Source organism: Triturus cristatus, chromosome 10, assembly GCF_964204655.1.
Source record: "Triturus cristatus chromosome 10, aTriCri1.1, whole genome shotgun sequence".
NCBI classification, from domain to species: Eukaryota; Metazoa; Chordata; class Amphibia; order Caudata; family Salamandridae; genus Triturus; species Triturus cristatus.
In genome coordinates, this window is record NC_140593.1 from 1022840715 (window position 1) to 1022855254 (window position 14540).

Genomic DNA, 14540 nt, shown 5'->3' on the forward strand with positions numbered 1-14540 from the left:
GGCCTGTATTTTGGAAGATAGATTAAATCATTTGCTTGTATTTTAAGTATCAATATATTTTTTTAAACTATATATACACAACATATTAAAATTTAGAAACAGCACATCAATGTAAGGAACCTACAGGGTATTCCAGGTGAACAATATACACAGGACCAATGAGGGATAAACTGACTTGGTGGTTACTTTATAGAATTTGCTAAAGTAATGAAAGAATGTTGTTAAACATACAGTACAAGTCGAAGTGACTACATTTCGAAACAAGTCCACATTAATGAACAGGAAGGGATATAATGGCGTATACATAGTATTTGGCTGAACAATTGATATAGCTCCTTACTGCTCTGAATTGTATAACTCAAAAACATTTTATGGACTTTTGTTTTTTTAACTCACACCTGCTCTGGGTTTCCCCAAAATTAAAAGCCCAAAATTCTTTATTAGGAACAGTTTGACACATATTTTCCCCAAAGTTGCTTGGAAAAGGAAGCTTAACACCTCCCCCACCCAAAAATGGAAATCCCATTGAGTATTTAGTGTAAATTTGTATTAACTAAATTACTCGAGCTAGAGTATGTGTCCGTTAAACCAACTGATTACCTGATAAAGATGGCCCTGTGCAGAAATTAACGTGGGGGAAATATATTCTTAAAGTCATCACTAAGTGTCCAACAACTGTGCCTGATGCTCTTGATGCTAAATTGGTATGGACCTCTGTCCACATGAAGGATCTGGTCCTTTTTTTTCGACATAAATGGTATGATTCTTTCCTTAAATTAGGAAGGAAAACAATAGTGTTCTTGTTACAACAAAAAGAAGATCTCTTAGATAGTTCTGAAATATTGGTTCTTATCCACTAAGATGTTTGGCACGATGATGCACGTCTAAGTAAAGGGACAAGTTCTCTTGCTCACCGCAATTTTCTTGCCAAACAATTGTTGACAACTGTGGTATGGCTGGTTGTGTGCAATACACAGAAAACACAGTGAAGCCACCCTGTTCATACCAACTTTTCTGGCACGAGTATCACTTTTTTGACAATTCGTTGCTGTAAGAGTTGAAATACAAGAGACAAACTCATAGCCTTCAGCAGGTACTTAAACGGGTATCTAACCTAATTTTCTTTATGCCATTAAGTGAAACGCAATTTATAAAGAAAGACAGTTTTTCTTTTATGCCTTTTTTGAAAAATGAGTTCACAGAAGTGTACACAACTTACCTATTCACAGAACAGATCACAAAAAAAGTACTTGTTTTTTTGAAAGTGTACAGTTTACTTTAACATGCTACTGCCATTTTCATGCAAGCTTTAATCAAATATCATATCAGATGCTGTTGGCCCTGACAGCTGTTGCATTAGTAAGGCTGTCCTAGGGCAGGGAGCTGTCAACAAGCCATAATACACAACAGTTAAAAGGAACTGAACCCAATAAACTAGGACGCTGAAGGGTTAGTATAGTAGTATTCGTTCTTAAGGAGAAACCTTTCGAGCGCAACTCCACGGCACCCTTCTTGTACCTGTACTTTTTTTTCTGAAGTTGCCATATCATAGTTTGCGACATCTCTGTTACGTAGATTTCTTCAAAATGAGGGCTCATGACTTTCGTGACTTCTCCATCTCCGGCTCCTAAATCAAGAAGCCTGTAAGATTTCCAGTCTGGGTTTATTTTAAGAAGTCTTTGAAACTGTTCTGGCGAAAACACAAACATTGAGCCTCTTCCAAGCAACCTGAAACAAAAAGAGAGAAACATTTCTGGGGCACGGTGATAACCATCTTTGGGAAGGATTAGAAAATAACCCAAGTGTAGGAGTTAGAGACCAATATCAAAAGTTAGTACTTCCAGACAAGCACCAGGGCATGCACAAACAAAAACACACACAAATAGGGTCTTTTCGCAAACAGCCCTAACAAACAAAATAAAATCTCTCCCTAGCTTTTATGACTTTTTCATGGCAATGAAGCACCTGAAACAAAAGCCTGTTACATTTCTGATGAATATGACGAAACATAATTTAAAAAGAAAAATGTATTTCTTGAACGGTAACTGCTACGTAATGTTTCATATGATTTTAATAGGCTTTTTCAGAATTATTACCTGTAGCAGAGGATATATTTGGTGAGATAGTGAAGTAAAACCTTTTTCATTTTTAATATGCATTCCACTGAAAGCAATTAAGTCGTTTCTGGGCTTCTACTGCATTTCTAGAAATATTATTTCATTTACATTGAAAAAGCAATTTTACCATTTGTTCTAACTAGTTTACAATTTTCATCAAAAGGGGGTCACCTGACGATTAACTTGACAATGCTATGGCGCATTAGGTCCGGTCTGAATGGTCACGGTTCGCACGACTAGAACATTGGCAGCTTCAAGAACAGTGCAGTAAATAAAAGGAGATGTCGAAAACAGAAAATATAAATATATTTACAAGCAGCACTGCCAACACTTTACCTGGTGCAGCTAACTTAATTTATTTGTAAGTAAACACAGCCACAGTACACCAACATCTCAAAGCAAACACAGCAAAGGTGCGGAACAGGATTTCAGCTTATTGAAGTCAGGTATGTCTGATTTTCTCACTATATGAAGTGTACTCATGAGCGGTTTTGCTAAGAGAGAGAACCTCAGAAAAGACCAGTAACTGATTTAAAACTATTTCAGATCACTGGATCTATAAGCACACAGATTGTATGGAAATACAAGAGGAGTATAATTTAGAAAACCCAAATATATTTTCCCATGTTGAACTTCTTAATGATCATTTTCCTTTCACCACAGCCGCATTCCACTTTCCAGGGTGCAGAAACATTGAACGAATGGGACCCAACCAATGTGAGCCCACTTTAAAGTAGATTCTAAATGTATGGATTGCTAGCGTAAGTGCCTCTTTGTGGTGCTTAGTTTATAAACCAATGAAATGCAGGGGCCAAAGATTTTCCTTAGTGTTTAATCACCATCAGTGCTGAATGCCAGAGTTGCCGGATATCAAGACTGCTAAATTTGGATTACACTTCATGCCTCTGTATTCCACCCGCTATATACTTCCTGCTTCTTCGTCTCCCTTTTGAGGATTCTTCTTCATCCCCGCTTTCTCCCTTTGTCCTCGTTTTCCTATCTTTCTTTTCGACCTTCATCATCATTGTTCTATCTTGCCTCCTCTTAATTTGGGTCAAATTCTGATTATCAAAATTGAGGCCCAAAAATGGGTGCGATCGCCCACCACCCACAGCTACCTTCACAAAATAAACACTTCCCCATAGCACCTCATTAGTGGTCTTGAGTACATAGAAACCTAATGTGTACCAGGTAACTTACAACACAATGGCTTTAGCTCCATATAAACTGTGGCCTCTACAGTCCTGTTGCAAGAGCATTTCGCGCTTTGTTTGTGCTTAGTGGATGCAGTCTTTTAATCCTACCCAAAGGCGTCACAACGATGGCTGCATAAATGAGATTCTAAGATTACAACTTCATCTAAAGAACTTTTGATATGGCCACCAACTGCACCACAACCAAGGATTTGCTAATGAGAATTTAGTGCATTTTTTTGTGGCGGGGCAACATTTTAGTTTTGCTAGGAGATTAAGCCAAGAGAAAAGAACTCATGAGTGTAACAGCAAGACCTGTTCTGTTCCAGAAGATGGACAACACTCAAACATATAGACACTTTTACTGGCTGAAGTTAACCATAGACCGTGCAGGGCGTCTACCCAAGAAATACTTTGGACACAGGATGGGGACCCCTCTCTAAACAATAGGGTACAAGTTCCATGGCCCTGATTTACCTACATCTGCAGTACTTCCAGTTTACCTCACTGTAAACAGGCTCAAAATGTCACGTCAGGGCATTTTCAAGATGCTGAAAGACTTCATCCACCCTCAACTTGGGCTTTGAGAACTAGGGGTGCGAATAGGGGGTAAAAGGGCAACTTTCTTTAAGTTGATTTTCCTTAAAATTTAATAAAACTCTGACCTGATCATCGAATTTGACTTTTAATAACTACTGAAAAGAGTGGTTTAATTACTTTATAGCTGGTCCTATTTCTGGGATACATTATTCATATTTTACTTTGCTTTCCTACATAGGACTGAGAGGCCTGCCACAGAATAGCTTTTAGGGCCTTGCCCCTGTAGGAACATGGTAATATTAATTTCCTACATGTCCCACTTATCATGTACCCTACCTTTTGGGCTTCGAGGCTTGCATAGAAATTACTTACTAATATTTAAAAGTGACGTTTTTACCTGTCAAAAGAGTTATTTTAGCAGGCGTCACAGTATGAGTCAGGACACACAAGGTACACCTGCAGATATGTTTGCGTTGTCACACTAGTGGATGGCACAATGACGGGTACAGACTATGGGTGACATTTAACTTCCAGGCCCTAGATATACTTTTTATACCATTTACTAGAGAGTTATAGGCAAGTTAAATATACCAATTAGGAATAGGTACATTCAACCTTGTTTAAAGGGAGAGCACAGACACTTTAATATTGGTTAGCAAAGCTAAAGTGAACAGAATTTTAAAGCCAGGAATCAAAGTTCAGTAAAGGCAAAACATCTGGAGGGACCACACAGAAAAAGTGAATTTTCTACACTCATGCAGCATGTTTAAGGAAGCCAGAGTTAAAACACCTAACAAACAAAATTGCTTAGGATTCTGTATAGTCTTAAACTAAACATAAAAAGAATTAGGGTTGTAACAATGAAAAGACTAGATTCAAAAGGAAACAACCATAAGTTCCCAAGTCCCTTGAGCATTTCACTTCTCTGCTGCCAGTCCTACATGGGTCCTTTAATCCACTAAGCTGTTTTAACATAACACCAAAACCAGAGCTTCCGGCATCTCCTCATGTAAACATCCCTCAATACTAGTTACATCAATATAGACTGTTATATGCATTTTTTGTGAGTTGGCTCCCCAATGTGAAACAATAAATGTATTGTTCCTCACTGATGGAATATATGGTTTATTCACGTATTGTACGCTGTAGCAGAAGTTTTATTTTAAAGACAAGGTTTTTTTTGTTTTTAATCACACAGCACCACAGATCATTTACCCAACGTATGCTCCTCCACACAGGATTTTGCATTCTTCTGAACTGACTAACCAAATCTTTTCTTTCTAACCTGCTAATAAGGGGACCTAATTTTGATTTATGTTGTCCCAGTCTTAGATCCACTTTCTGAATTTTACAGATTTTTTCTTAATTAAAAGTGCCCTATATTCTTTTGTAAGCAAAGGCCAGCAGGCTAACTGCACAGCAAAACAAAATCAATATGAAATATTAGGTATTTCAGCTATACATATTTTGTTCAAAAAACGAATAAATACTTTTGAAAAGGGGTTTCCAAAAAACTTTACAGTGCTAATACACGTATATGTGCGGTTTAAAACTATATTATGGGCTCTGTCTAAAAAAATCACAATTACAGTAGTCCAATATGTACAAAATAACCATTTGCAATTTTAGAATTACAGTGCAAAGAAATACATGCGAACGGTGAAGATGGGGCAGCCCTGCTTACCCATTGATTGAAGTCCTAGAAAGAAACATGCTAAAAACAGATGACATGAAAGAGTGATATAGTTGTATAGACAGCCAGCGGGATTTCTCGATGCTCCTGTTTAGAAAGATCTGTGTTCCGTGATCGAGGAAACTCTGGACAAAGACTGGTCGTAGAGATTCACATAATTTTCCTGTATCACAAACATACCACTAGGGAAAAAAAGACAAATAGAAGAGATCATTTCAAATCTTCTGAATGCAGAAGGCAGAAAAAGACAGCATTAAATGATTCTAGCAATATTTTTTGATTTAATGTGGTGTACTTACGGCGTTGTTTTTAAATCCTGTTTAATATTCCAAATATTAAATCAACATTCTCAATATGGACAAAGGAACAGATATTGTACTTGGCAAGCTGATCTACTTCCCAATGCCTAGTCCTTGCTACCCAGGAAAAGATTTGTGTGTCAGGTCTAGGCCATAACCTGACATCTACTAACAAAGTGTTTACAAAAAATATTAGCATTTTGCAATAACTGATCAACTTGATACCTTTTGAACAGTCTGTGAGGAAAGATTATTCTTAAACGATTTAATTGCTCACTGCTTTATGTAGCACTGAAATTAGACATTAGGAGATAATATTGTACGGTTATTGCCGGCTCTTCAGAATGACTGAAGAATTATTTTTGTTGCAATGCGAGTCAGAGTTTAGGCCCTTGTATTGATTCACCCAACAAAAAGGCATTTGATAAAAAAAATGAATTGTGTAAAGAAAAAGACAATGACTAAACATTTCCTACATTTGCCCATATGCGACCTCCCTACACACTGATACGAAAGCTGGAGTGAAGCACCAACATCAATGCAAGCATGGGCGCTCATTTGATACCAGCATTGAGAGTTTAAGCCTGCAATGACAGAGTGGAGTAACAGACTACACTGAACGACTTCTTATTTTTGCTTTCTTTTACAGAATGACATTTACTTTGATCTATAAAACCCGTCATGGATTAAACTATTACAGTGTTTCCACCGATTTTCTGAGCAGTCAATCATTCAAAATGCTAAGTAACATTGCATCATACACAGGTTTTGTGTTCAACTTTACTTTTTCCATTTTTAGAGGCCAGAAGATAGGAATCCCATTTGAATTCCATTTTGCTTTTAGAAGGGGATACACACGAATAAGGCGGATTTATGCTAGCTTAAATCAGACTTAATAATGAAGAAAACCATAATAGATGCCTGGTTCAACCAATCAATTCAATCTTTTATATTAGGTTTGCTCTTTTTTGATTATAATCGAATACAGATGGAATTTATTGATTGATGCCTGGTTAAATTACGTGTGTTTCATATAACAGAACTCAGTTGTAATCTCCTTTTTTTTTTTGGATTTCATCCACATCGTCTCTTTAACTTGAGGTTTTATTCAGATCATTTTGTTATGTATGTATACAACCATAATTTGTCTTATACAGAGAGTTCCTTTAATTGGAACATTTTGTTCCCTGCCCGCAATATCTATTTGGCATGGCCATCATGACTGGCGCTATATCCATGTTCATAGTATCTGCTGGGTACAGGTCATGTCTGCTTTCAGACAAGTGCACTTGACATTGGGCGCCTGGCACAGCTTCTTCAAACAGACCCAAAAGGCAGAACACACAACATCAAGCCATGCCCCATGAAGAGATCCTGTCAAAGCACTATGAAACAACAGCCCTTCAAGTAAGAAGGCCTCTGCCAAAATTAGTAACACTCAGTTGCAAATAGTTTAACTCAGTTCAGACCAGTTAAAAATCAGATTGAACTAGTAAGAACTATTTACAACTACTAGCAACCATGCGAAGCAACACTGCTCCACTACTTTAATGAGTCAAAAGGAACGGGGACCATTGGCCAATGACCTGCTCAGCAGCAATCCCGGTGTGACAGCTGGACAAAGGTGGTGGCAGTCTGGCATGCTCTGTGCCATTTACCCATGCCTTCCTTGCCAGATCGGCACAGCCTAGGATCACACTCTGTCTGAACCCTGCACAGGGTGTGCCTGAATACTAACCCAACGCAAAGAGCAAGCTGTGCAAAAGCTAGGACCCTGACTAGCGGCTATTGGTCGGAGTACATGGCCCAAAATCTCTATCCTCACTACCAGACACACAAAAAGAGTGGCCTTTAATCACCATCATTACCTCTGCCTTTAGTGCATGCTGGAGAAAGACCATGCCCACTTTTAGCACACAATGGGAACAAGATGTGGCCTTTGATTATTAACAATACTCAAAGTCATGCCCGCAGAATTCAATGAGCTCACCCTGCTTCCATGACCAGTGGGCACTGTGCACTGGTAGTGCCCTTCGGACAAACACTCTGAGGACTCACTCACTTCCATTGCCAACTGCCTGGGGTCCTGCTCAACATCAATGGGCACAGATTCAGCCATGACCTACGCCACACTCACACTGGATGTGGCCTTTAGTAACATCCCCACGCCATCACTAAACAGGACAATGGCCACCCAATTACCTACCAACATAAACCTCAGGGCATGAGCTTGAGGCAGTGTTTCTGTTTTTTCGCTTTCCGAGAATTTACTATGGAAACTGTAATGGGACTTTTAATAAAGGCTTGATAGATTTACACCAAAAAAGGCAAAACGAAGGCCGCGACTATTTTCATGCTGAGTTTGGTATTGACCTGCCCAATGGTCTTTCTGCAGTCATTTGGAAAACATATCCTATGGGAATTTGAATCACAAGCTGTTTTAATCCTTCTATAATTTGCCTCCAAGTGACCAAGATGCAAAAAAGGAATCAGGCTCGACCCTACGTACACATATATTTCTTATACAAATGGTCGACAGCATTGTCAAAGTGGCTCAAATAATTTAGCAATCACAATGCACTTTTCAGTGGCTGTTGCAGGTCTACCCATAGCTGTCAACTCACTCGCATTTCGCAGGTGTCCCTCTCTTTTTACTTCTATTCACCCGCCTGACAAACATAATGTCTCTATAGACTTTAATCAGCACACCCACTTAAACGCCTGACATCAACTGCATTTTTAAGTCAAGAGGTTGACAGGCATGTTTATCACAACTACAGGAAGGAGAGCACAGTTACAATAAAAGGTAAGAGAGACAGACCACAGAAAGAAGGGACAACAAAAGGGGAGGCAAGGGCATACATAAAAGAGAAGGGGGAGAATAACAGCCAAACTTGGGGAAGAGAAAAAAAGGAAGGCAAACCTGGAGGTACCCTCTAGGTCAGATATCAAAGAAAACAAGCAATCGCTAAACCAAATGGTCCACTCATGGCAAGCTGGTGCAACCGTTAATCATTTACTTTTTATTGCAAGTGTATTTTTCACAAAATAAAAAAAGAAGAAAATTAAAGAAAACCTTCCCTCCAAAACATGATGGTCATAGGTGATGTATATGCATGTGTTTCCCAGCGTGCTTGGCTTTGACTCCACGTAAAGGGACTGCCTACCGTTTGAGAAGATGTCCCAATCTTATCTTTTGTGTAGCTTTGTTACACATTACAACAGACATACATACCAACACATAACTTATGTGCATAAGCACATGAAAGTTAATTTAATCACATTAATGTTCCCCTTAACATACACATAGTGAACAAGTTAATAAAAGAGAACATGCAACACCTTAGTACATTGAGATTTGTATCTTTTTTCTTTTTATATTTGACCGTTTAAAATTTGGGATTTGGGACAAATGAATCAAATCAATTATGAGGTTAGAATTATCAAATTGATTTTGTTATTCATATTGCTCATAACAAAAAAGAAAATGTGTTTTAGATGCTCGGAGTGGATGTTATTAAAGCACAACAAAACAAGGACTGCGGTTGGTCAAACTGGCAATTGTCTGAAGGCGTCTCTAAAAGTGAAGTAGACAGTGTTATATGGAAACAGATTATTTTATGTTTGGGTTTTGTAGAGTGCAGCATCTGCCTGGGGGCATCTTGGCACTGCCATCTGCTTGAAGGTAAGAGAGCTGTCTAAAGTTTTCCTAAAGTCTGACCCACAAGGGAAGAGTGCCATTGTATTTGATTCCAGAGACAGGAAGTACCATGGGAGAAACTTCTGCCACCCTAAGAGGCTTTGTGAATTAACCGAACAGAACATTTTCTAGCTGAGGCTGATCAAGCGATTTATTAGGGGTGTACCAGTGGATTTTCTTCTTAAGAAAAGCAGGGCCGGAGTGATTAAGTGTTTTGTGTGCTATGCAGAGCGCTTTGAAAGCTACTCTCGATTTTATGGGAAGCCAATGTAGTTCTTCCATGGCCTTTGAGAGTGGTTCAAATTTCTTAATATTTTTAAGAAATCTGACTGCGGCATTTTGCAGTCTTTGGAGGTTTTTTTTTAGATACCCTGCTGAGCACCAACATAAAGGGTATTACAATAGCAAAACTTTGATAATACAAGAGAAGTTAGGGTTTTAAAAACAAGGAAACACAAGGAAGTGAGTTGACTGGTCTGATCTCTAAAAGAGAGACTGAAATCAATGATGAATCCCAGGTTACGTTTTTTTGGTACTGGAATGGGGAGAGAGCCGAGGGACCGGGGCCACCAAGCATCATTCCAAAGGGAGGTATCCCGTCCAAAGAGGAGAACCTCTGCCTTTTCGGAATTTAATTGAAGACAGTGGCAGCTCATCCAATTGACTATTGCACTCATGCACTTACTGAATTGAGAGGCCACCTATTCTACGTTGTTGTTCATAGATACCACAATTTGGGTATCGTCAGAGTAGGAGACAGTGGCAAAGCCAGGTGATCTTATCAATTACAGATGGGGAACCACATATATATTAATCTATCAGCTTATTGTGGGGTTTGATGTAGGACAAATAGGGGCAATCTTGGGCTGTGCAGTTTGCAGAACTAAACAAGCACTGCCAAAGCCAATAGCTCACATCTTCCAAATGTGGACACAAAGCCAATGGCTTTGCAAATGCTGGTTTGATTTGGCATGTATTGTCACCAAAACCATTAAAACGTAACATGCAAAGATGGCCATCTTGGAATACTTTTGGTCATGAAGTATAATAAACTATTCCAAGATGGCTGCCGATACGTAGGCATGCATGAGTACTCTTTGGTAGAATCTTGGAATTAATTTTTTTAGACTTTGAAACAACCGATTGCAGATCGATTTCATGAACACACAAAAGCAGCCATCAGAATAATTTTTTCTAAGTATAATCAAGATCATTCCAAGAAGTTCATCCACGTGCACTCTTAAGCATGAATAGTCACCTCCAGTGGCTATCTTGTAGTATTTTCTTTGCTATTCTTTAATCTTAATTTACCATTACAAGATAGTAAACAGTCATCTTGGAACCGCTAATAGAAAACTGAAGTACACATAGAGAAGTCATACACAAAAAAAGACATGAGGGGCCTGGTTAACTGTGTGCTGAACTGGGCCCTTGAAAACATTATTTAAAACATTTTGAAAAAATTAAGCAAGGAACGGGAGAGTAACAGGCCAGAGCAGAAGCGAGGAGCCTCAAGTAGCATGCAGTTGCCATCACCCTGAAAAAGCAATTTAAAAATAAATAAAAATTACAGAAAGAGTATAGCAGGAAGGAAATTGGTGAAGAGCAAGAGATTTGTCGGGAGGGGTAGTGTACAAGGGAGAGATAGAGGAAAGTCAGCCATGCGCTCCCATGGAGTACTAAAAGGCAAATGGAAAAACATTTATTGATGCAAACTGAGGCTGAATACAACTCATACAATCAAAATGATTGTTGACAAGTTATTCATCAAGGTTGGGACAAAAACAAGAAAATAGAGAAAAGCTATTAAAATCAGAAGCCTTAGGATCAAATATACAACAAAAATGCCCAATTATGAACAAGGGGTTGATCCAAAGCAGACTGTATTTAACTGTAGAAAATAGGTATTGAATGACACAGCTGAAGCTGAATGTACGTAAGAATTTAAAAATAGGGCATGATTTATCACCTCATTTCTAGAAGCTGAAACTATAGCTGGGCACCAAACACTGCTCAACCAGCATGGATTAATCACACTAAAAGGCAGACTCACACTTATGGCAAGCATCTCTTCTCTAGTAAACTGTAACATTTTGAGAAAAAAGTACATCACATCTGAGATTTCTGAGCTGTATGCGCATTAGATCCCAGAGGGTCAGCTGGTGTAAAAACCTCTACTCCACTTCGGACGGCTACCTTCCCTCTCCACCAGGCTCAAAGCACTAAATGGCAGCCACCAGGCTACTGAGAAAGCACAACCTCATACAGTGTTTCCAGAACCAGTGGCCGAAGCAGCAATATACATACCATGGTACAGAGGCTGACCAGAGCTATTCATGCAGCCAACTGTCCCATGAGGTTAATTGAACAGTATGACTGGGCCTAGCTCGCCAAAAAAAACGTATGCGCAAATTTTAGAAGCTACTGGGAAAGGGTCAAGCGTTGCAATGCCATCACATGCAGAACTTTGCCATTCCTGCCTGCATATGCCAAGTGTGTTTAGACTGTTCAGAAAACCTCTTATATACGAGAACAGGGAATTCAGCAATCGATGGGTTAACTCTCACGCATCATAAGCAGAAGGGATAAGGACTAACGGTCACACTTATCCTATTCACCAAAACCATTGCATCATCCAGAACTTGTCGTGCTACCGCTCCCCAACAACCAGATGCCATACAGCAGTCAAGTTGACAACATAGCAGTTGCTGCCTGCATTCCTGCGCTCATTTGATTCTCAGAAGCCCAAGAATGAGCAAGCAATAACAGACAATATCTATAAAGATCTGAGCTACTATCCAAAAACGGAAGGCCCCCTTAAGATTGATCAACCTCTAAGTCGCCAACCAGTTCATCCCATAAAAAGTAGAACCAATAGGCCAAATTATGAGGTCAGGGACACAACGGGTTGAACCAGGTCAGGGCAAAAAGAAAGCAATAAATAGATCAACCACTCCAGATGTAACCACAGTGACATGCACGGAGGAGGAAGCAATAAATAAGCACCAACCCAAAAAGGGAAGGAAAGCAGCCGCGATAAAAGGTGTAGGACATGAGATAACGGACTTCCTGATACAGAGGAAAATCAACCGAGAAGAGGCTGCAGACAAGTCAGCCAGCCTAGCAGAAACTCTACAGGGGCCAGATGGTCAATCCTTGAACAAGGTTTAAATGGATGAGCCTCACATTTCAAACACATTAATAGTTCAGGGGCGGGCGCAAAAAGTGACCACACTGTCATCGCTCTCAATACTGAACCTTTCTGCGCTCAGTATTTGGGATTCACCGAGTCCACGCCATACATCGGATAATAGCCAAACACACCAAGTTGAACACCGAATCGAACTCACACATCTTGTGTATTCTTGGCCCTCTTTGTGTCTCCCTTCCCACTTCTCACTCCATAGTTCATTTTCAATGTCCTATTGTCTCCAATCTTTGATATCTCTGTCATTTTGTGCGTCTCTCTCGTTCTCTCTGTGTGTACCTCTATAGGTCTTTCTTGGCCTCTCTCTCAGATCACCCCTTCTATTCCCTTTTGCCTCCCTTTACTATCTCTTGTCTCCTCTCAGTGCCTTTCCTTCCATCAGTCATTTCTCCCCTTTCATTGTCAAACACTGGATCTACCTTCATGCTCTGTCCCATTTCCCTCTAACACTCATTGGTGCAGCTCATTCATTAAGCAGAGCCCTGTCTCCCATCACACTTGCGCTCCTGCCCCTCCAGGGATTAAGCATGCAGAACGTTTTACATACATTTACACCTAGTACACGAGTTGCGACAAGAGCTGAATACATAGGTTCATTGGTCCATTAGCAAATTTGCATTTCATAAACAACTGCAACAACAATCCTGGCATGAAGAACAGCATCATTTGCAATGTTAATCAAATGAATGCGAAGCCGAAGACAAACGCACCCCCTCGGGCCTCGGTGCGTGTAACCCTGTCCCACAAACCCATATGACTGACACGGCAAAGCTCCTCTCGCTAGTCACATGTGCGGGTGACAAAAAAACACTGCTTTGGAGAAGAAGAAAAAACTCCTGACTCACTACTGGGTTTACCATCAAATATCAAAATTACGCTATATACACACTCGAAGTTACCACAACCCAACCAACTCAAAAATGAATATTTACAGTTGCCTCAACGTCAGTCAGGTAGTTCAATGGGCAAAAGAATGCTCCCTTCAATTAAATGCAGCTTTTCATTCACATAGTTATGTTAAAATGAGGGCCACTGGGATTATGTATTTCCTCGACAGCAGTGTTCTCAAAGTAACTCTGGATTTGTCACAGTTGCCACATCCTCCATCATCTGCTGAGTAATCTCCTGATTTGAACCACAAAAAAAAATTCTTTCAAACTAATCAGCAGTTACTAATAATGTGGCGACGGTATCCCACAAAGTAGAAGACACTTTGCACATGTTCACTGGTCATCTTTAAGTTGTTAATTGCTGTATTCGGTTGTTAAACTATTGCCAATGAGATGAAATCTCTGCCGTGTGTGTAAAATGACAAAATAATAAAGTGATATTCGCGGGAAACATGGCACGTTGCGCCGCATAATTGGCCTTTTCCTGCCACATAATTTGGACCTCCCCTGCCGCATAATTCCAGTGGCCCTGGTTATAAGCAATTGAAAAGGCAACCAAGTGCTTCTTCAGACAGCGACAGGAAGCGCTCCAGCACGTGCTCATAAGGATGAGGGATATATGCGTGCATTGACCTTAACACCAGACAACCTTAGGGAGCAGGTCGGATCACTTTCCACTCCAATTCAATTATAGAGTTCACCACCATGGGCGTCAGGCAGCGATAAGTGTGAGGCTGCTTTGATTTTATGATGTGACCAGGTGCTAAGTCGGAACAAGAATGAGAAAGGAATCTCATTTTTCACAGGCCACAGAGCAGCCATGAGGGCCAATTACTTTCCGTCGCTGCCAACCTTGGCTGGATAGGATTCAGTGACCTAGAGATGAAAGGCTCTGCCAGC

At 39.9% G+C, this 14540-nt stretch overlaps 1 protein-coding gene across 3 annotated transcripts in view; it reads right to left on the reverse strand.

The window, feature by feature from the left end:
- METTL9 (methyltransferase 9, His-X-His N1(pi)-histidine) overlaps positions 1-14540 on the reverse strand; it is a 126874-nt gene that overhangs the window by 79540 nt on the left and 32794 nt on the right. For all 3 annotated transcript variants that reach the window (XM_085629032.1, XM_085629030.1, XM_085629031.1), the window contains exons 2-3: positions 5535-5725; positions 1519-1728 (exon numbers count right to left, since the gene is read on the reverse strand). In XM_085629032.1, the coding sequence (XP_085485158.1) occupies positions 1519-1728; positions 5535-5725 (401 nt within the window). The remainder of the gene's footprint in view (positions 1-1518; positions 1729-5534; positions 5726-14540) is intronic.